Source organism: Larus michahellis, chromosome Z (genome assembly GCF_964199755.1).
Source record: "Larus michahellis chromosome Z, bLarMic1.1, whole genome shotgun sequence".
Classification (NCBI taxonomy): Eukaryota; Metazoa; Chordata; class Aves; order Charadriiformes; family Laridae; genus Larus; species Larus michahellis.
Genome location: NC_133930.1, coordinates 30,033,506 through 30,057,617, shown reverse-complemented (window position 1 = coordinate 30,057,617; position 24,112 = coordinate 30,033,506). Strand labels below are relative to the sequence as shown.

General features: G+C 38.1%; 1 protein-coding gene across 1 annotated transcript in view; it reads left to right on the top strand.

Annotated features, from left to right (window-relative positions):
- LOC141736018 (histone-arginine methyltransferase CARM1-like) overlaps window positions 1-24,112 on the top strand; it is a 69,000-nt gene that overhangs the window by 23,976 nt on the left and 20,912 nt on the right. The window contains exons 3-5 of the mRNA XM_074569625.1: window positions 13,219-13,325; window positions 13,532-13,636; window positions 17,706-17,816. Of these exons, the coding sequence (XP_074425726.1) occupies window positions 13,219-13,325; window positions 13,532-13,636; window positions 17,706-17,816 (323 nt within the window). The remainder of the gene's footprint in view (window positions 1-13,218; window positions 13,326-13,531; window positions 13,637-17,705; window positions 17,817-24,112) is intronic.

Below are 24,112 nucleotides of genomic sequence, written 5' to 3'. Positions count from 1 at the left end.
TATTTTTCTAAAACAAGTGCAGATTAATTTTCTGAAGAAAGCAAATGCAGGTAACACGTCATATGACTTAACTCCATAAACTCTACGAACTGGTAAATGTAATGCTTGGTGTGGGCAGTCTGCTACTTGTTGCTCCCCATTCAGAAATTATCTTGTAGATCTGTTTGTCTGTATAGTTAATTGAGGTAGTTTAACATACACCTGCAGTTCTTAGGATAAATATTTTGTGTGTGGTGATGCTACTACTCTGTTGTAGAAAAATGACTATATTTTAGTAGAATGTTGAGATCTGTATTTTTATACTTCCACCTGTCTTGTATTTTTTGTGAATCCAACAGCTGAGACTTTTTAATATGTGCTGTCCTCGTCTCCTCATATTGGCTTTTGGAAAAGCATTCTTAGTTTTTATGCAAGGAAATTCAGAAGGCTGCCTATTTACTCCAAGTAGTGTACAGCATGGCCACGGCTCATTTTGAAATTGTGTAATTATAGGTAACGTACAGCTTCCTCCTTAGCAATAACCAGGAGTTCTTATATAGCAGCCTACATCAGTAGGCCTGGTGATTTCCAGGGGGCCATTATAGTTATTTACATGTTATACTGTGTGGAAACAGGCACAGAGCAATTAAGTTGGATTTTTGTCAGCTTATTTAAAGACACATACATGTTTCAAAGCATCAAGGGCTGAGAATTTGGATGTCGATGGGTTGGTTTGTGCGATGAATTGCTACTCCTGTATCATGTAGACACAATACATGAACTCTTGAGTCCCACTCTACTAGAAAATAGATTTTCTAGACTAATGTGTTTTTCTCAGTTGGGTGCCAAATCTCAGTGGCCTTTGAAGTCTTACCTGGTTACAGCCTTTCATCTGTATCCATCGAGAAAAGCTATTCACATTTTCTTGTCTTACTAAAACAATATGAATGTAAGCGAAGAATGACTGCGAGTGTCTGTTGGGTTTTATCTGTGTATCTGAGCGTTACAATTCAGTATTGTGTTTCCATTAAGTCATTTCCCTTGAGACTGCAATACAATATTGTCTCTTACTGAGACCCACATCATAACTGAAGCGATAATTAAGATTTAGGTTGTTTAGCAATTTATTAGCTCACTGCTGAGATAATGAATAACTAATAATTAAGGAGTCAGGGAAGTTTTTTCAGTACTTTTTGCTCTGCAGTCTCTACCATGTCGTGCCTATCTAGGAAGGTTCTGATTCCAAAAGGTACTGATAGTTTGGGATCCCAAGGCAAAATAACTTTCTCTTAGTGCTCTTCCCTGCCTTTATAAACAAGTATTTGGAAAAAATTCATCTAATTTCTGTACAGTTTAGTATTCTTCCTGAGAGGAATGCCTTGAAGATTAAGTGGTAAATTCAGTCCTCTCTTTAGCTATATTCCTTGGTGATTTGTGTTTAGTTTCTTTCTATAACCACATATTGGAAATACATAGGAACGGTATAGATAAGTCTCAATTTATTACTTCTGATTGCTTGTTAACATGACAAAATTGAGTGTTTTATGTCCTTTTTCCATCCTTAAAACTCAGGAGAAAATAAATTGAAATGGCCTGTTAGTTCGTGCAACAACTCCTTGATAAAACGACAGGAATAAAATGGATTGGTCACGGTAAAGTCCATTCAGATTAAATGACAAACCTGTGGATATCAAATGGAATGTGCTGGGTGCTGCATTAAACTGAAAGTTACTTATAGGGTATTACTTCTCCATGCCATAGGAATAGCTTGCTGGTACCATCTTCTGTATGTTGAGTATATCAAATAGCATCTAGGCTTGAGAAAGTTGTATGTTTTTACAAAGTCATGGCTATAGAGCAGAAGCTAAGCTGCTGTTGTTTGCTGTGTAGAAGTGTAGGTGTTACTCTCAGTGTTATGTATTTGCAAATGTGTATGTGTGTATAATTAAGAAAAATAGTGCTGTTATTAAAAAATGGACTGACAAATCATTTTTCATACGTTAAAAGTGTTAGTTATGAAAATGCATTGTAAAAGCCTCAGGTTTTTTAAGTCCTCTGTCTTTTAGGAAGGCAGAGCAAGATGCAGAGTGAGGAGTAGGGGGAGAGGGAAAATCATGCCCTGCTTGTGCCCGCACAGAGAATTGCTGTTCTGGTTCCAGCATAGACAGTCATAAATCATGGACTGTATCTTTTATTTCCTGCTGAACATATGTTAAACATCTGAGTAGGATCAAGCAGGCAATAAAAATGAAAGCTAGTAGCCTACAGGCTTTTCTTTTAAAAACAAAGATCATTTATCTGTAACAGACCAACCAACCAGTCTATAACTCATCTGTGGCAGACTTGGTATGTAGCTCTACTCCTTGGTGGAAATGGCCTGCCTAATTTAGCACAGAATTAGTTCATGATCATAGGATGAATTGTTCTTTTGGGGTTGTGGTAGAATGCAGGTTTCTTTCTTCTCTTTTAAACCTCATAACCCTGGTCTCCAGCCACTTTCACAGTGTATCCAGGGCATTGGACATGCCAATAGTTGGTGTCTGTAGATACTGTTTTACTAGCACAACTTACCTTGAAAGTTGTCTGCCAGCTCTAATAGCTGTGCCACGTACATAGAAGCAGGTGAGAGAAAAAAGCATTATTTATAGTTTTGAGTTATTTATAGCATATAGTATTTGTGGATCTCCACATGCAGAACTGAGCTAGAGACATGTGAATGTGTGTGTCTGCAGAGAGAGGGAGAGAGATACGAAATGTATTAAAGACACTCATTGAATTTTATATGTGTAAACGTAAATGCTGTTACTGCAGTATAATTCAAGCAAAGAAACATGGTATGTCTTATGGTGATTTTTTTCCACAAAATTATTATTCCATGTAATGGCATATGGATCTAATGAGCTATGACTCCATTAGCAAGTCACACAGTCTAGAAGGAACAAGTTTGGAGAACAGAACAATTGGTGCTGGGGCCCTGGCATGCAAACTGTACTCTTTGGGAAGGAGGCAAGAATGGAGGGTGTGTTTACTTTGAACTAGATCTAGTCTGGTCATATCGACTAAATGACCATTGACTGTCGAAGTTTATTCCTGGAGTACGTGTTTTGGTTTAATTTCATCCAGAAGGATTCCAGTTAGTGTGTACTGAGACCACTCAGTCATGCAGACCAAAGTGCTCTAAGTGGGGACAACTAATTGATATGCCTCAAGACCCACAGGTTGCAAGGAAGCTGTTCAGCTTTTTAAATCTAAGAATTTGTGTCAAATAATAAATTCTATGAAGTGAAGGACCAAATGACTCTGGTTGCTTGCCAGTTTTTGTTTAATGTAGTGATTATGTTTTACAGAAAAGCAAAAATAGTAGAGTTTGGTTAGCTGAATCTTGTTTTATTTGAGTTAATTTAGAAAGATGTTAAATTCACAAATGTCTTTAATCTTGCAGCTTGAAACTCTTGCAGAGTTTTATTGCGTAAACAATGAGGTGCAAATTGTTGAGAGGAGAACTTACTAAATGCATTGACCTCTGCAATTGACAATGATTGTGAAGTCCAGCATTTGCTAGTCTCAAAAGAGCAGTAGGAGGTTCCACTACCGGAATGACTTAAAAAAACAGGTTTTGAATTCTAGGGCATACTACATGCACAATTGTAATCCCTAACTTCTCATCTCTGGGGCAGAAACTTTGGTTCTGTGTCATATTCCAGTTTACTCCACTGTCACGAAGTGGCTTAAAGCTTCATAAATGCTTTCCCTGAGTTAATTCATTTATGTGGCTGTCCCAAACACTGGGTGGGCTTTGGGAATAGACAGCAATCAGTTTCACCTGTTTGGCTTCAACAGAATTAAGTGCGTATAAGAAAATAATAATATTTTCAAAGAAAATAATTTGGAGCTGGGGACTGTGATGTACAAGAACAAATACGCATGATGTGATTTTGGAGACTGCTGGTCTGTTTGCAAACCTTAACAGAGAAGGCCACCGCTGAGCATGCCTTCTGCTGTGTCTGTATCTGTTAGTCTCTGAGTTCAAACCTCTGGGTTTGCCGTTGTCTCACTCTGTGGTTCTCTGTGCCATTGCTTTTCTTGAGACCGTTAGAGGCAGCCATTCACAAGTTTTGTGGTGTTTTGAGCTGACTCACTGAGTGTGTTCAAGGTGGTGGGATCTAAAGGGAAACTCAAGACCTAATCAATTACAGCGCTATTTTCGGTACCTTTTGTTTCTCCAGGCTTTCCTGGAACTTTTCTGTGGGAATGATTTTAGCATTAGCATTTTAAAGTATTGATTGAGTCTGATTCCTGGGAGGACAAAATAAAGGGGCCTGGAAAAAGGTCAATCGCTTCTCCCTGTTTTTTTAGTAAGTAGTAACATTTTGGTATTTTCATTGGAATTATTCTGGGCTGTTTTCTTGCTAGTTAATATTAGTGTTTGCCTTTCCAGATACGATCTCGATCTGATAATTTTTTTTTCTTTTCTTCTATGGGCAAGTAATTTAGCACAATTTTCCCACCATTTTAGAAAAGATTACTATATGAAGGATTTTCAATTTCTAGATTTTTTTACTTCTGTCTGCTAGATCTGAGTACTGCTAGATCTGCCTGCCTGTAAGTTACAATATTGCAGAATCATTTCTGTGTGAAGGTGGCAATATGCTTGTATTGGGAATTTGTCCAATCATTCAGAGTGTTTAAAAATCCTTTTAGTTCTAATGTCTTGTGTTCTGGTAAGAGTGAAAGAGATTGGGAATGGGTGGGTGGATAATTGTTTAAAATAGACCGTACTTCATTCCAGTGAGGCAAGGTATGCCTTAGAAAATGTTGGCAGTATTTCGAAAATTAAGAGCCACTAATTCAGTGCTACCAGATAGTAGTTTCGTGTGAGCCACATCTGTGGCCACCAGTTCAGAAGAGGCTCTCGCAAAGCACTGCTAGACTTTTTATGTACCAAGACTTTCAGCATTCTGGCTATTTAAAACTAGAAGACACAAGTGAACCACCTGCATCAACCATATCCAACTCAACAATTACACTATACTGAGCCAAATAATCTTGCTTCAGGGAACTGCTGGAGAGGGTACCACAAAGGGGACTGGAGCACCTCTCTTGTGAAGAAAGGCTGAGGGACTTGGGTCTTTCCAGTCTGGAAAAAAGACGGCTGAGGGGGGATCTTATCAACACTTCTAAATATTCAAGGGCGGGTGTCAGGAGGATGGGGCCAGGCTCTTTTCAGTGGTGCCCAGCAGCAGGACAAGAGGTCATGGGCACAAACTTGACCATAGGAAGTTCCACCGAAACATGAGGAGGAACTTCTTTACCCTGAGGGTGGCAAAGCACAGGAACAGGCTGCCCAGGGAGGCGGTGGAGTCTCCATCTCTGGAGACATTCAAAACCCGCCTGGACACCTGGAACCTGCTCTAGGTGACCCTGCTCCGGCATGGGGGTTGGACTAGATGATCTCCAGAGGCCCCTTCCAACCCCTGTCATTCTGTGATTCGGTGATTCGGTGAGTCTGTGATTCTGTGATTCATTAAAGTGTAATTTGTATTCTGAGGAAGCTTGTTTAAACAAAAATCATCCATTCCTTTGAGGAAGAATAAAAGAAAACATCTAATCATTCTTAGTTTAATAGTTCCCAAAGTATAGTTTAACTTCAAAAGTTTTGCAATATCGCAATAATTTGTATAACCTTGATGTAAATTTGACTACAACTTAAAACCGCATTTCTCTCTCTGTTGTCTAATGTAAGCGTAATGACTGTTCTAAAGAAAGTGAAACATTTATATTTAGATACTTTATAATGCCATTTCACAAATCATGACTATTCTTTTGGTAACATTTTTAGTGTGAGATTGACACAGTGGGGGAAGCTTTCGCATCTGCTAGTTCACATTTCTTTGGAGTGTGGTTGCAGCTTGAAATTAAAGGTACTCCTTTAATATTCTTCTTGATGATAACTGACTGTTTTCTCAATTTGGCTTCATTTTTGCTTTATATCAATGTGAATCACTTACCAATGGGTGGAATGTTCTCTTAGAAGAAAATAAATTTTAGTTAGGATGTTTACCTTGGGGGTGATACAGTATTTTGCTTTCTGCTTACCAAAGAAAGCATATATTACTGGTGCTGAAAATATAAAAGGTTTTTTGCTTTGGAAAAAGTATGATTTGGGAAACTTAATAATGAGAGTTGGAACATGTGACCTCCAGTTCCTGATGTGGAATGACACAAGGCTATCAGTCATGTTTTCTGTAAAAACACACAACTGATTGAGTCCCCTGTATGCTGATGAAGTGCTCACTGATCGAATTTCTAAGCATCTAGTTCTCCTGTGCTGACACTTGAAATGATTCACCCACTAGTGTTTTTGGGCCAAAATATTCCCGTTGCACAAATCCAGACTCATAAAAAAAGTTTGAAAGAAGGTTGCAGAAATTCACTTGTGAAGTAGCATTGTTTTAAGTGACCTCGTCTGCGAATTGTGATTTAATATTCAATAATGTTTGCAACAACATGGTCTAGTGCCGATTGAAATATTAGTAAAAGAGTTGTTCGTTTTAATGAACAGAATCCCATTAGTCTAATCTGGTGGTTTTATGGCAATGAAAAGCTATATAAATGGTTGAAAGGTATAACATAAAGAGAAAAATATTTCGGATAAATACTATCAAAGTGGTGTAAACCCAAGGATTTCTGGGACCTTTTTCTTTTGTGTGGTAAATGCTGTCGGAATTTTACTGGGGTACTTGTAATAGGTGCCACTGTAAATTTCTGAAACCTAATACCTACAACTAAATAGAAGCAAAAAGATTTTCTTCCTCATTTGGAGATAATACTCCAGTCTTAGACATCTTGGATGGTAATCTGGCATTGATAAGCTTACTATATTTTTTCTGCGTGTTTCACTTTTTTGCAAAGCAGGCATTTTATTATTTAAGTATTTTGCACTTCTCTTGTTCCAAATGAAGACTGTGTGCCATTTGTTAATACCAGACAGCCTGACCTGTCTGATCATTTGATATAGTCTTGTGATAAGTTATGGACTTACTTTCATTAATTTTTTCAAACGTGGTCAAAATTATGACTGTACACCTCTCATCAATTACAGGCCAAATTTACTGCTTAATGTAGGTACTGCATTTTAATAGTAGCCTGCAGCAGATGATGCAAAATAATGTGGGAGTAGTCTTCTCTATGGCGGTTACACTGATCTCAGATCAGAAAATCTAACAGCTGTTGGTAAAATATATTTATTTAATGATTTATTGTAAGTAGCATTATTTTTGATTTCTGCTTTGTGGAGTTTGTGGATATTTAGTCCCCATTGAGTTTTCTTTCCCTTATTCTGTATATGTTCATTTGCCTTTTTTGCTTTCTCCCCCAACAACCAACCATGTTTATTACTGGAGCCTTTTTTTTTGTTTTGTTTTGTTCCTTCTCCACCCTCTTCCCCTTCGGAGCAGTGAGAGACTCCATCTGTTCTGAGCAGATGGGTGAGGTGCACAATGTTAATAGCTTGTGATTGTGTGTCTGTATCTTCTGCTTTGAGGATAAGCATTTTGTAACGAGAAATCAGTACAGCGGTTCTGCTTATGCAGACTGCGACCATGGGAGTGACAATTTAGCAGGAACGGAGTATGAATGTGCATGTGGGAAGTGCTACAGGGGCTTGGGGCTTCTGCTCTCCCTTTTGGGAAGGGAGTAGTGCAAAAGAGACACCAGAAGCAGGGCTCTTTCGAAGGATGTTCCTGTTATCTTTGATCATAGGAATCAGTTTTAGCTGATTTTTAGGCTGCATACTCATAGTGATCTTCATTCAAATATTTTCCATTATTTTCAGAACAACATCCAGATGAGGCTCCTTGAAAGAGAAACATCTGTGGGTCTTGGGGGTGTTTTGAGTTGGGTGGGGGTTTGAGATAATGAAAGGGTATAGATCAAAAGGCAATAAATGTCTGTTTACCTCTGTCCTCAAGAACATCAGGTCATTCTTGTTGGAGTAGTTATTGGGGGTCTTACAATGCACGGGAAAGAGTAAATTCACTCTAGGAGTTACGATTTAAAGCCTTGATTCATTAATTTGCCACTCTTGGAACGTGGAGTTAACACGTGTAAAGTTTTGAGGTTTTTTTCAACCTGCTAGTGGAACACTTTAGATTGATTTAAATTAAGTGATTGGGGTGGTGGGGGCACACGGATTTGTTTTTCAGTCAGTGAAAACTGTAAGTTATTTCTCTGAAGGCAGCCAAAACCATTCAAGAAGATTCATGGCCATCTTCCCAATTTGCAGTTTTTTCAGACAATAAAGCAAAAGAAAGGGTTTTGAGGGTGAAAGAAGATGGCTCTGCATAGCATAAAGAAGCACTTCATGAAGAAACACTTGTGCCCTCCCTTCCCCCCAAGCACATTAATTTTGGATTTTACAGGACAGATGAATTTTTGTTTAAGTATAACCCCTGATAGCCCAGAAAATTTTATAAGCAAGCAGCACCTTTTTCTTTATAGATGAACCAAACAGGCAAAAACCCTGCATAATTTGTTCAAGGTAACAGAAGGAATCTCTCAGGACTGGATAGAAGACTTTGAAGGGGTCACATTTGAAACACTACACTCAGATTACTAGGCAACACCGTTCAGTAAAAAAGCATTATACTTGAGTTTGCTTTTGAAAAGATGGTAGAAGATCTGAGGAGCCTACCTGATTGTTCCCCGAGATAAGAAAATCAATTCCTTACAGCAGCAAAGGAAAAGATATATAGAGTGCTAGATGCAGAATATAGAGCTGTGGATTAACAAAAAATATTGTTTGGCTGTTCTTGAAAAATATTTTACTGACTTTCAGTTCTGTATGGTTGACTCCTAGTTGCAAAATGAAGAGTTCCAAAGCATGTGATCCACCAGCATTCTAGCCTGTCAGGGAGCCAAACTGGTTTTGGTGTAGATCCTTTTCTGGTTCCCTTACTTTAAATAAAGAAGAAAATCCAGCCTTCATAAAAGCCAAGATCAGTTCTGGGTATATTTCTACATATGACAGATTAAGTTCCCAGATTCTTAGGAAGATGAAAATTAAATTTTATTTCAAGGACCTTGATCAATATGCTGGTAAAGCTATTTTTCGTATCACAAGCAGGATGAGTTATTGGCTAATAAGAAGAGAAGTTCCTATACAGAAAATACAGGAAGGAAACAGCTTAGTGTATTTGCATGCAGTGGAGAGAAGACAGGCTGCTGTAAATTGTTGTTGGATATAGGAAATAGACTTGCTGGATTTAGACAACAGACTCGAGATAAATTCTTTTCTTTCTTCTGTGACAGTCTACAAAGGAAGAAACGTGTCCATGCTAAAGAAAGATAAACCTGTTTCTCTTTTGCATAGTAGGGGGTTCCTTATATGGGAGAATTTCTTAAAGCTTCAATAGGTCTTACTTTTGAATTTATTTCTTGTGTCTGTGTCATGTGCACTGTGTTCGCAATAATTCCATTTTTCTATATTAGATGGTAAAGGTCTATTATTTGGCATTTTGCCCTGAACGTGTATCTGAACTCTTAGACAATATTTGAAACTGGTAGCAATTGTTATGAATGATTCCTAAGCAATTTGCATTCCCTAAGAGATTTCTCTTTAGAATCCTTTGACTGTTTGCATTCAAAAGAAAAACAAAATCCCAAATTCACATCTGCAACAGTAATTCCTTCCTTACAACCTGGTCTTTGGTTTGTAGCTATTTAGCTATAATTTCCCTCAAATAGTAAGTAGAAGCAACTAAAAGATTTTTGGTGAATGTTTTACTTATAAATATCGAGGATAAACTAACATCCACTGAACATATGAAAAAAAGGAGATCAAATTTGTGCTGTAGGTGGACTTTTTGCAGTATATTTATTCAGTCAGTGCAGGATCAGACAAGGCTATGAGGATTTCTCAAAGGTGGAATCATTAAGTTTCATGGTTAAATTGAAAATCAGTGCTCCTGGTTGCTGTTGCTTTTTTTCACTAGAGTGTATTTTTCACTTCCCATCCAACAACAGCAACTAAACGTATATTTCTATTTTTATGCTCAGATGTTTTTTTCTCACAGAATTAGCCACTGATGAAAGCGTAGAACGTGGATTTGGGATTTAAATTTTGTGACAACATTGAGATGTACTAGAACTAATGCTGTTCTTATTTTTATTGCTGAATCTTTGCTGCCATTTAGTAGAGATTTTAATTCTGTATTTTTCTTGAGGTTGATGATTGAAATGGGACACTTTTCTCCTCTATAGTCTGCCAGAGCCTCTTGTGATCTTGCAGGATCTTAGGAAAATGTAAAGGGCATCTGAGGTCCATTATTAAAGATTATGGAGGAACTGTGTCAGCCTCTTGTTCTTTCTATTTTGATGTACCCTTCAACTCAGTGAGTACTAGTTTTGTAATTTGACAGCACTCTGGAGAGCTCTGGCAACAAGCGTATTATGTGTGTATGAAGTACTACTGTATTACAAGGATAGCGTACTTTTTTTCATAAAATCAAAGAATAATTCAGTTGGAAGAGAACTCATATGGTCATCTGGTCAAGCCTCCTTGCAAAGCAGGTTCAGCCCCAGGTTGCTTGGGGCTTTGCACAGTTATGTTTTGAAAACTTCCAAGGATAAAAACTTCTACAGCATAACCTCTCTAGGCAAGCTTTTCCAGTTTTTCTTACGGTGGTGTAGTTTTGAAATCCATTCTCATTCCTGGATGCCAAAGACACCAAAGATGTTCTGAGCTACCAAAAAGTCTCTGCAGAGGTATGAAAACAAAGTGTGAAGAGTGAAGAGAAAAGAAAGGAGTCAAGCATGTCACCAAATCTATGCCATCATGTGTTACCTTCAGACAGGACAAAAAAAAAAAAAAGAGGGAGAAGCTGAAGACAATGGGTGATGGCCTGGAAAAAATCTCTGCTGTCCAGTGTCTGACTTTTTTTCTGGTGTTGTCTCTTCATGCAGAGAAAGAACAGGGGGACTGATCTGTTTTAAGCTGATTTCTGCATCTTCCAGCAGAAAATTGGCATTGTCTGTAATTTGGGCCACTCTTTAGTTGTCATGATCCAGTCACTTACTGTTTCATTCTGACCATCATCCCTGTGTGGGAGTGGCATGTTGGTGGCATTTGTATATTTTCATGGTAATTTACAAATACTTCTGGAGAGAATTAATTATTTTGAGACCCTCATATCACTGCAAATCCAGATGTTGAATGTGACGTTTTCTTCCCACTGGAGCTGACAGGCCAGCAGTAACAAAGTGGGACTTTCTCCCACCTGGAAATTACATGGGAATATTCTGCAGAGTGGCAACAGATCGGCTCTCTATCAGATTTCCTCAGCAGATGAAGGGCATTTGAATAAGCTGGTGAGTTGTGTTTTACAATTTCTGCCACCCGTACAGTCTTCTATTAGGGTAAGGTTAAACTGACCTGTTCGTTCACAGCAAACTAATGCTGTGATGCTTCTTAGAGCTTTTGTTCCAGGCTTTCAACAAAATTATTTCATTGCATGCATTAGACTGATCGTAATTTCAACTGAGAGAAATGGCTTGAACTCTGGACGCTTACAAGTGGACTTTGTTGTGTGGGGTAGCCCAGAGGTTCAACGGGCTGTGCCCTTAATTGATTTGTACTTCCCTGAGGACATATAGCTGCCTGTCACAATTTTGGTGTGACATTCTTAAGATGAAACAATATACAACTGCCCCAAAGGTGGAGCTTTTTCCATCCAGTTTTCCAGTTTTAGTGATTTCTAGCTGTATAAAGACTGGAAATCTTGAATAACACTAATAGCAAATTATGATGCTTTTGCTGAATTACATGCTGTCTTTATTATACACTTTTTCTAATAATTTAGTATTTTCTACAGAGGATGTGTCTGTCAAGACCCTACTCAAAAATACCTTTTAGGCCCATTAAAGATAACTTTGCAGCAACCGTGCTCATGTTGGGTTGTGTAAACATGGATCTTTGTTTTCATTCCCAAACATCCTGAAATTGAGCTTGTCTTCATTTCCAAAGCTAAAGGGAAAGTAATTTGCTATCTTTTATGTCTCTTCCCTTTTGGATATGCCAGCTTTCTGCACTGGAAAAGAATCAGCACAATCAAATGTCTATTTTGAGGATTTCAAAATTTCCTGAAATGATGAGGGAAATTCTCCTTGTTAACTGTACTGAGAAGTTTATTAATAATTAGTTTCTGTTATCTTCAGACCGTTTGTTTCAAAGGCCATTCAAAGTATTGAATTACTGAATTATCTCCAAATGATTAGGGCACTTAGCATTTACTTCTGAGAGCACACTTAGATGCTTCAGGCAGTTGTTGTTTTTATTTGTGAACTGTTGCAGGAGTTTCCTGTCTCTCTGGTTTAGCAGAGAGGGCTGTGGTCTGATTTCTCTGTCTTCTTTTATCTTTGTATGAACAGAAGATGCAAGATTTCCATCCCTGATTTTATTGTTGTCATCTATGCTTCCCCCTGGACTGTTTTTCCTTATAGTGTTTTTTCTCGATACTTTCTCCACTTGCTGGCATGTGCCTTTCTTTTGGACATCAAGGAATTACTTTATGCTTGGGAGGTTGGTTTGATCTTAAGAGATGGAGACAAAAGCCCTTGTGTGAACTGGTTATTTGTTTTTTAGGTCCACATGATTTTTCCGGTTACTTACCTAATGTCAGAAGTGATCTTGTCCACAGAAGCCAAAGGGCTATAACTCTGACCTTGTTAGCTAGACTGCTCCTAAAGGAAGATGCATGCTCCTCAGCCTGGCTTTTTAGGCCAATTAAATTTGAGTGTTTTATTCTAGGTTGTAAACCTCCTCACTCAAATCCATGCATTTCACAATAACGCTAGGTGATTCTCTGTGTGGAGCTTGGGTTAGTGTAGATTAACCTGAAGTAGTAGGTTGAGGCTTATGTTCGGCCATTGCTCTGTTAGACTTCACCATCACAGATACTTGTAGGGTTTAGGTAATGTGAATGGAGACTCCTCGACAACATGTCGCATGCATCCAGGTACTTCTTAAAACCTTTCAATGCTGGCCAGATCTTTGCAGCAGTTCTTGTCTGTTTAATGAAATTTGAAAGTGTTTGCTGTGTATTTATGAACATCATAAGCCAAATGAAGCATTCCTCTCAAATGTGACTGAATGCGTTCTTATCTTGTCATTGGATGTTTATCTTGATTTACTGTCCTTGTGTTTTTTGCTACATTTGTGTCTTTTCTGTTTTTCTTTTCCAGAATACTACACATTTTCAAATGCATTGAAGGGATGCCATAGCCAAAAGAAGGAGAACTCTGTTTTCAGTCAGAGAACAGATGAAGCATCCGCTGCTCAATATTTTCAGGTAATGAAACTTCAGTGCCAATTTGTGAAATTGAAGTTACTGTTGTTTGCTTGACCTTAGTCACCAGGTCAGTTAGAAAGATAGCTTAGGTTTATTCAGAGAGTGGTCAGGACCTTGGTAGTTTAAGTACGAAGTAATTTAAGGTAAGATTGATAGAAGATGGGCTTTATCTTTTTTCTGTTTTTCTTCTCCTCCTTTGCTTTTAGTTTTATGGCTGTCTATCTCAACAGCAGAATATGATGCAGGATTTTGTGAGGACAGCCACTTATCACAGAGCTATCCTACAGAACTACCTAGATTTTACAGACAAGGTAAGCTCTGTTAAGAGTCTTAAATGTTCCAGTATGCTGCTTAAGCTCTAAAATTGAACTTATCTTGTAAAGAAACACTGATCAGACCAGAGCCTTTTCTCACCTGGGACTTTGTGCATGAATATACTATTTCACGTGTGCTTTATATTATTGTTACTGTCAAGCACGTGGATGACAATCCATGATGGTGGTGGTACATTGTTAGGATGAATGGCACTGAACATGGATCCAAACATGGGCTACAAATTCCTCTGCTGTCTTCTGTGGACAATGTGGGAACCTACACATAAATGTTTCTTCACATTTTGCATTGTTAATCATTCCCATTTGGCATCTTGGAGCTCACACACAATATTAGTTTCCTTATCTTAACTGTTGACTGTGTATTTATTATTGTGCCATGTAGTCTTTTGCAAATACCTGAAAAAGTATTCCAGTTTTTGTCTCTTTCATGGAGGTCTACACTGAGTGTTTTTGCACCCCACAGTCATTATGAACTGAGCAAGCACGTAAGTGGCAGCTGTGACTCCATTTGTACAAGGCAAAGATTTGGAAACAATGCAGGAACTTACAACTTCAGATGCCAAACTCATCTCTAAAATATGTACATAGATCTTGAAGACTACTGTAACAAATATAACACAGATTATTACTTTTTTACTTCTTTATCTAGTCCTCTGCTTCTCACATTGTCCAAGCCAGATACTTAAGGAAAAAAAAAAAAAAAAAACAAAAGAAAATTTACACTGGGGAGATCTAGGATAGTCTGCCTCCCAGCCACAGATTAAGTTGTTTTCTAAGTTCATTTTTTTAGGCTCCTTGAAATGCAAAGCATAGGACCAGTACATTTTACAATGTTTTTCTTACTTTTTAAATTTATTTTGCAATTAGTCACAGGACCAGTCCCCATGCACAGTCTTTTCTGATTCCACCCTTAATACAGCACCCTTAATTCCATAATAGAATCACAGGTTATGTGGAACAATATTTCCTTTAGTGAGATTTTTAATTTATCAGCTTTCTAATTCTGTCATTTTGCTCTTATGTTGTGAGACAAAGGAGGATTGAAGTTCTAATTTTCTTTATATCATTCCTCCATTGTATCAAGTTTTGTTGTCTCTTCTTTTGTAGTCGTGCTTCTGAGGTCAGTGTTCTCAGACCTCTCCGTCTTTTTCTGTATGAAGAAATTGTGCATGCCCCGTTATCATTCTTGCCCTCTTTATCAGTGTCACCAGTAATTCTGCAGCACCTGTTTTGAGAAGGATTGGCAGGAGTTATGCATGGTAGAGTAGACAATGCCATACAATTTATTTATGTTGCAGAGTTCTAACTTCCTAGTTATTCTTTACTGTACTTCTCATAAATCTTCACTTTTTTTCCTGGGATTGCATCTGTCCATTGAGTATTGATCTTCACCAAACAATTCATAGTGGTGCTTAGGCTCTTTGTTTTTGTTGCTGTTGATGATGATTCATTTACAACTTGGATGGTACATGTACAGTTCATATTTTCCACACAGTTATATTAGTCACCACTGAGTTGAATTTATCTGTGCATTGTCCAGGTCTACCTTCCCTATCTCTTTCTGCTCTTAAATCGCTGGACATTGTGTCATCTTGCTTTACACTGCTTACCTCTCTTAATAAAATAATAAAAACCAGCAAAAAATATATTAGACCGCATGTGACCTTCTGTAAGCAAATAGGCAGTTTGTAAGCAACAGCCTATCAGGAATGTTTCCTAGGTCTCCAAATGTCAGCTGAGACCATGTAAGCTCCATTTATGATGTTTGAGCAGCAGACTACAAAAAAAAAAAAAAAGGATAGAGAAAATGAAGCTGCAATTATTTTATTTTTTTTACCTTGTTGTAATTTTTTTGTCTTTTCTCCTTTCTCTCATCTTTCTGTGTGCACTTTCTTTTAAAAGGAGCCTGTGACTTCAGCTCACACCAGCACAAATGGCTTTACTACATCACAGAAAAGAGTAGAGTCTTTAATAACATATAAGCAAATACTCAACCAAACATTTCCTTTTAAGTGTGTAGTGTATTTATGGCCAAATGAGGAGAGTTGTAAGTGTGAAATTTATCAGAATTGCTTTAAGATTGTTATGTTTTAACTATTAATTAAATTTAGTAATAAACTCAAGTGTAGCTGATAATTTTTCTTTGCTGTAAACTGTGCTGCTTTAAAAACTACAGTTAACTATTTATTTTCACAGAAAAGAAGCAAATAGGTTCCAGTCGCTGTAATTTCTTTTAGGCCTGAGACAATCCTCCTCTCTATTTTATTCAACAGCGCCAAGAGGGTTTTATTTGCCATTGGCTTCTTGCCAAATAGGATGCTCCTATGTTATAATACAAAAGGCAGGTTTATCTCTGTAGGTAACATATCCATTCCATTTTTGGGCACGCGGTAAGGAATTCAGGTTTTGCATACTCCTTGCCTCTGTAGGAAATCTTGCTGCTGTGCAGTAGTACAGCTTGCTTGCTTTTGCTCTTGGTTTATTTATTTTTCCAATGGTTGGAGGTGCCTTGGCTTCTCTTCAGCGTACCTAGCAGGAAGACTATTACAGGCTGGGTGTTGGTGGCCACCCACCTAGAAAATGATCTCTCTTTTTCCTGATTCTGTTGAGAAATGGCAATTTTCAGAATAAATGTAGCTGAAAAAATTGAACGACCTACATTGCAGTAAAATGCTTTCCCATGAGAACCTGAGAAACCCATTGTGCTGAGACTTATCTGTTGGAAATATGGCAACTATATTTATTCTACATCCAGAAACTATAAGGCAGACAGAGACATTTAATGATGGCAATGAAGAGATAAAAAAGGCAAAAAGGACATAATTATTTTAATACCTCCATTATTGCAAAATTTTTCATTGAATTGCTATTTGTCTTAATGTTTCCTACCTACTCTACATCCCCCTAATATATTTCTTTACCTTTGCTGCCTCCTTCCCTAAATTCTGTAGTGATTTATGATACAAACACTTTTGCCTGTAGTGAAGGGATAGCCGATGATAGTGTATTTATTTTTTTAATTCTAAGCCTTGTTTGTTTTTGATAAAATAGCTGTATGAGAAAGTACAACTGGTTATCTGAGTTGTGCTGGAAAAAATGAATTCTGTACCCTTGATAGGGTTCTTGGTAATAAATTCAAACACTGTCAGAGGTAAGCTACTTTAGAACATGGTGGGAGTGGTGCTTGGATTGACCATTTGTGTCTACTGAAGCTTAAAAGAATAAGAACTCATTCAGAATCTAATGAATCTGAGGCTGGATTCTTCACATTAATAAGTTAATTCTTACCTGCATATACTTCTTTATATTTACTCTTAGAAGGAGTCGCCTTAAAGCTTTCACTAATTTTTTTAGTAAAACTTTGTCTTAGATTTTGAATTGTTATGGAACCAAAAGGGGGATTTCTAAGTGTTTTAGTTGGTTGTATGAAAAAAAGGCTCATAACTACATTTTACAGTCAACATTTTGGCTTGCAAAAAGTGAGCCACCTGACTGATGGAGAAAATGAGGCTTTGGGATTTACGTTTAACTGAGGGCCTTTGAGAGACCACATCAAGCAGTGCAATTAAATGTCTAATACTGACACCAGAAAGCAGAACCAATATTGGAACAAAGCTACGTAGTTTGGTTTTATCCAAGATTTCATGCAGAAGATATGATTCTGTAGTCCTTCGAAGGACTATTACTGACATGTCTTCCCTCCTCCCCAGAGTATTCAGACTACACTTGTTTTTCAAATTTTTCTCCTAAAGAATCTTGGTTAAAAAAATTCTATTGCCTCCAAACCATAACCATGTATTTACACATGACGATAGTCCACAGTCTTTTAAAAATAAGCTATTGCTGCTAAAATAACGATTAAGGGCATGAAAATTTCTCATTAACAAGCCTTTTCACTTTTTCAAGTGAAATTAGTGATATTTTTGCATAATGCCAGGCTTACTAAATGCAGCGTACAGCTATGAAAATTCACATAGTTAAAAGAGGTGTCAGGAAGCGACTTTTTGATTATTTTGTTTCTTTTGGTCTGCCTTTTGTTTTCAAGGTGGTCCTAGATGTTGGCTGCGGATCAGGAATCCTCTCATTTTTTGCAGTGCAGGCTGGAGCTAGAAAAGTCTATGCTGTTGAAGCCAGTTCAATGGCAAAATATGCAGAGGTAAGTGTTTTTCACCTGAGCCAAGTGTTAGAATGGTGTAGAGTGAAAATGTTGAGAGGTCTAGAACTGCGCCTCAAAAAGGCTGAAGGCTTCAGTGTGATTTTTGTAAGAAGCCAGATCTCTAATGGGCAACGGTTTTTGGAAGGTAATTTTTGAATGTGTTCTAAATGCTCTCATGTAATGTAATGTCACAAATAAACCGTATGATTGTTGTTTCTGTGAAAAATGGTCATAACTGTGATTAAACTTTTTTTACTTTCAGAAGGAAAAAAGAATAAACTAGATGTTGTTTTCATGTGCAAAAAACCATTTAGGTGTTTTTTTCCTGAGACTCTTGAACATCTGTGTGATCAGGCAGTTGAGTTAGTCTCCTGCTAAGTGTGATCATTTAGGTCTTTCTTACAAAACTGTTTTCTTAGGGTTTAAAGAGGACATGTCCAAAGAATGCACTTAGTTTTAAAAGATATTTTTCAGGCATTGTTTTTACTAAGCATTCTAATATCATTTAAAAAAAAATAAAAATTAAGCACTCAAAGTGGTATTCATAACTAAATGCCTTAGGAGAAGTTCATGTCCTTAAAAGTGCTAATCCTAAATAGCAGCAACAGCAAAAATCTCTGTGTTTTCCTCTCACAGTCTCTGCTTATTTAGAATCATAGAGTTGTTGAGATTGGAAGGGACCTTTAAGATCATCGAGTCCAACCATTGACCTAACACTGACAAAAAACAGCACTAAACCATATTGCTAAGCACTACATCTACACGTCTTTTAAATACCTCCAGGGACAATTTAGGTGAACATCAGAATGTGTGAGGCGAAGTGTGAGCATTATCATTATAAATTTTGTCAATATTGATCACCTCTAGCTGAGTTTTAGAAATAGTTTTATGTGGAAGAGGGTGAAAAGTGGTGAGGTGGAGGATTTTTCATCCCATACCTAGAAAAAGTTTGCAGTATCTGGATGTTAATTTTTCTTTTTGCTGTACTGGTCTAGAATGTAAATGTCCATGTGCAACATTAGGAGTCCATAGTTCCTCTAAGTCCACACAGTGAGCATTCATCAGTTCAGTGAAAGTTCCTCCTGTATGTCCTGATCCAGCCTTGCTCTTGGTGAAGGCTGGCGAGCACCAATTGTCAACTGTAACATTGTGAAGAAAAAGCATTGCTGTTGGAAATTGAGATAATCTGTTTAGGTCTTAAAGAAGAAAAACGTGGATATTAGACATTTTCATTTCTCTCCAGATAGAAGTAGTTATTAATGTATAAATTATTTGTATTTTTCATTCCAGTTTAAATACGGGATTCAGTAATCTCCCCATACACATTTTGCATTAATTTATGTATTTGGGAAAAATGTTTTCTCATACAATCATTTTCTACTTCTGCCTCATTTGTGTTGCTATTGACAAATGTTTTCTTCTTATGTCTGTGTTAAGTTTGGAATTGGTGATGATGTACTAGCCTGACATGGCATATGTGTACTGAAAGAACATTTCTATTTTCTTATTATGATTTGAATAATTAGAAAGATTCTTTGTAATTAAAGGGATGTGTTTTCTGATGTCTGTCATTTTGTCAGACCTTTCAAAAATAGTAAAAATGTTAATATATGGAAGGTATCTCTCAGCCGGAAGGGTGGAGGGTGGTTCTTATTTCACACAGGATTTTGTAAACAGATAAGATTTTGTACAGTGTCTTTGTTTCACAATAGACAGAAGTTTTATTTATGAAAGCATAACACAAAGAGCAAAAGAGAACTTGCTTTTCCTAATAGTAGTGTACTGTGTAGTAGTGAGTATAATGTGGTTTGTTTTTTTTAAGTTTTCGGTCACAGGTTTGAACTTGACTCCAGTCAGAAGTAAGCAAAATCACTAGTTGTGAAATCGCACATGCTGCATCTGTAGTGTATCAAATATTGTGTATTTTTTAATGCAATGTAAATGTGAGTGATATACCTGGCAACTTACTGGTAGAGAAATAGCATTGATCCATTGGTTTTAGAAATTGAATTGCTTTTCTCTTGGGGTGGATGAAATGCTAAACTGCTTAAAACTATGATTGATAAAGAGAAGTAAAGAACCTTAAGCAGCTGTAGATACTGGCAAATACTGGCTAAAACGTGAGAGTCTTGGTTTGATAATTCATAGATTTTTGGTCATTTCCTTCTCCGTCTACTTCCCAAATGGTACTCAGTATTCATAAGAAATGTAATGGACTTCTATAGTCATAAGTTCTTGTGAAATTACTCGTGAACTGTATTGAGATCATCTAATCTATTAACACATAATATGTTTTAAGAATTTAAGTTTATTGAGTATAAAGATGCTTAGCCTTAGGTACTCTTATTTATCACCTCTTAATATTCGACAGTGGGATTTCATTAGTATGGATTATCAAGTATCTGGATTAAGAGAAGAGCATTACTTTCCATCCATTTCTTCTCTCATTTCTATATGGATTTATTGTATTGTTCATCTGTTTCAGGTCTGTGTGATAATATTGAATGTGAGATTAACGAGTCTTGTTCCTTTTTTTATTTTTTTTCTATTTTAATACAGAATACTTGAAATGAATACAACGAACTACTGAATGAAGGGAAATTATATTTGAACAATGCAAATTAATGGTGTAATACTTCTTACTGAGAGATTTGTTGGGTTTACAGTAAATTCCTCTTCATGGTTGGAGGTTTATTTTGAAAGAATGATATTAAAAATTTAGCACTACAGTTCAGTTACCAGGAGTCAGATGCCTATTTGACGGTGTTGAAAACTGTACTGTTTATAGATGTGCACTAGTATAATGTTTGAAAATTCTGTTGGAGGGAAAATTCGTAGAAGCTGCTGTATTAGGAAACATACTGTTGTTGCTTGGCCACTCATTTATTTTAGGTATTTGCTGGAGAGTATCTCGTGTCTCTATCACTGTGTTATGTGTAGTAGTTGGGTGGCTTTTTGATTGGTTTGCAGTATACTTGCATTTCTGTTTTGTTCCATGGCCTCATTAAGCTGTTCAGAAAAGCTAGACAGATGTGAGCCTCTTTCTTATGGTTGCTATATGTTTGACATAATTCCAGTGAAGCTCATACAGGTTTACATTAGACAAGTTTGATTTGCATTTAAGCTGAAAATGACAACAGAAGATTAATTCCGAATATATATAATTTTAAAATGCAACTCATTATTACAGTCCAAGGAACGTAATATTTATTCCCCTCTCCACTATTTTGCTGTTTCCCTACACTGAAAAGAATAGCATTCAAAGGAATTATGAATTAATAGTAGTGTCACCTATTGTTTAATTTCATGTTAGTCTGGTCTACCTATTGGATATCGTTTTTTCACAAACACAGACAATAGTTTCTGAATGGCACCCTGTCCCCCAGGTGTGTCAGCTGCACCACTCACCTTGGTGTGGTCTGCAAACTTGCTGAGGGTCCACTCAATCCCACTGTCTCTGTCATTGATGATGATATTAAGCAGCACCGGTTGCCTGAGGGACACAACTCATTACTGGTCTCCATCCAGACATTGAGCCGTTGACCACTACCCTCTGGATGTGATCACCCAGATAATTTCTTGTCCACCAACCACGTCACTGATCAAATCCATATTTCTCCAGTTTAGAGAGAAGGATGTTGTGGGGGACCGTGTCAAAGGCCTTTCAGAAGTCCAGATAAACAATATCCATAGCTCTTCCCTTGTCCGCTGAGGTAGTCACTCCATCATAGAAGGCCACGAGGTTGGTCAGGCAGGACTTGCCCTTGGTGAAGCCATGCTGGCTGTCTCAAATCACCTCCCTGTCCTCCATGTGCCTTAGCATGGCTTCTAGGAGGATCTGTTCCATGATCTTCCCAGGCACAGAGGTGAGGCTGACAGGTCGGTAGCTCCCAGGGTCCTCCTTTCTACCCTTTTTAAAATGGGTGCAATGTTTCCCTTTTTCCAGTCACCAGGAACTCCACCAGACTGCCATGACTTTCAAATATCATGGAGAGTGGCTTGGCAACATCAGCCAGTTCCCTCAGGACTCTGGGAGGCATCTCATCAGGTCCCATAGACTTACGTATGTTCATTTTTCCTCAGGTGGTCACAAACCTGATCTTCTCATACAGTGGGAGGGACTTTGCTCCCCGAGTCCCTGCCTTGGGGTCCACCCACTCCAGAGGTGTGGGAAGAGATTTTGCCGGTGAAAACTGAGGCAAAAATGTTGTTGAGTACCTCAGACTTCTCCTCATCCTTTGTTGCCAGCTTTCCAGTTGTGTTCATCAGGGGAGTACGCTCTCTTTGACCTTCCCTTTCTGGCTGACACGCCTGTAGAAGCCCTTCTTAGTACTCCTTGTGTCCCTTGCCAAGTTCAGCTCCAGCTGTGCCTTGGCCTTCCCGACCCCATCCCTACACAACCCGTCAGCGTCCCTATACTCTTCCCAGGATACCTGTCCCTGCTTCCTCTGCCTGTGCATTTCCTTCTTGCCCTTTAGTTTGACCAGCAGGTCTCAACTCATCCATGCTGGTCTCTTGCCTTCCTCTCCTGATTTCTTACACCTGGGGATCGAGAGCTCTTGCACTCGACAGAAAGTGTCCTTAAAGATCTGCCAGCTCTGTTCTGCTGCCTTGTCCCAGAGGGCAGTTTCCCAGGGTGTCCTGTTGAGTACTCTTTGAAGAGCTGGAATTTTGCTTTCCTAAAATTCAGGGTCCTGACTTTACCCTTCTCCTGACCCGTGTACCTGAGGACTGTGAGCTCCACCAGTACATGATCACTGCAGTCCAGGCTGCCTCCACTCTTGGCGTCACCGATTAGCTCATTTGCGTTGGTGGCCATCAGGTCCAGTATCACATCCCCTTTGGTAGGGCTGTCTATTACCTGCCTTAAGAAGTTATCCTCGATGCATTCCAGGAGTCTCCTGGATTGCCTACAGCTCACGTGCTGCTTTTCCAGCAGGTGTCGGGGCGGTTGAAGTGCCCTGGCAGGAGGAGAGCCTGCGAGCATGATGCCTCCTTTAGCTGCAGTAAGAAGGCTTCGTAGCTTTGTATGATCCATGACATCGTTTATTAGGCTTACAGAATGGTTTTGTGACTCTTTTTGTTTCTCTGTTTCATTGGGTGAGAGATCTGCTGTGTCTGGATATAAAACTGGACCTTTCATGAGGAGAGATGTATGTGAGAAGTTTCTGCTTACCTGTGTGTATTAGAGAGATCTGTTTTCATCTGTTTGTTGTCAAACAAACCCTTACTATTTTACAAAAGGCTTTTGAGCATTTAATTTTTGTGAATGCTGCCATGAAGGAAAGGAAAAAATAGCCAGAACACCAACATGGGCACATTTGGTGGCAGGCTGGTGCAGCTCATTTGAAGTGAATGCATATACCAGATAGAAATTTAACTGTTTGTATGTTATTTTAAAGTATCAATTTTATCATCCATCTCACGGCAATCTTGCCCTGCTTTCAAAGTCTTCTGAAATCCCAGAGAATCTCAAGAGAGTGTGGCTGTTGAAAATAACACATTCCTTTCAGTCGCTGACAAAATTATAAGATACTGGGTGGTATTTTCCCCCCGCCCTGGGTTTTTTTTTTCCTTCACTAAAGCCATGAAATATTGAAACTACTTTGCTCCTTTTGTTCATACACAATTTGCTGACCATAACTTGGTGGTTGCAGGATTTTATGAAAAACCGTGTGGGAGGTGAAAACATTGTTAAAACACCCACTCAGATATGCCTCCTCTCCTTTTGCCACAGATTTGCTATTGATTCCCAAAGGCACTGAATTAAAAAACTGTACTGCCATCACCCTTAGCTGCTTGTTCTTCAGTTGCCAATAAGATTTTTTTTTTAAAGACACAAAATTTGCTAATATTTAGAAAAGAAGCTTCCAATTAGATTAGTAAAAACAGCAAGCTGTCAAGATGAAGATATGCGTTGGGGGTATCCGTATAAGAGATGAAGAGTTTGTTTAAGGCATATTTTTTAAATGGCATGCCCAATATTCCTGTCTGAGCACCAAAGTCATATTGCTGATGGCAGAAATAACTTTCTATGTTTAAAACCCTCAAGTCATGAACGTGCTGCAGAGGGTGAATTAACATAATAATCCTGTCAGAAATAAGTTCAGTTCAAACCAGATAGAAATATTTGGGACAAAGAGTTAGTTTATAGATGTTTAGCCTCCTCCATATAGCCTCCTCAAAGTGATTTATTTATTTATTTATTTATACACTCAGTTTTGGACTAATAGTGCCTGGGAGTAGAAGATAACAGTGTTTTATGTGCATTTCATAGAATATGCTTGTGTTCTGTG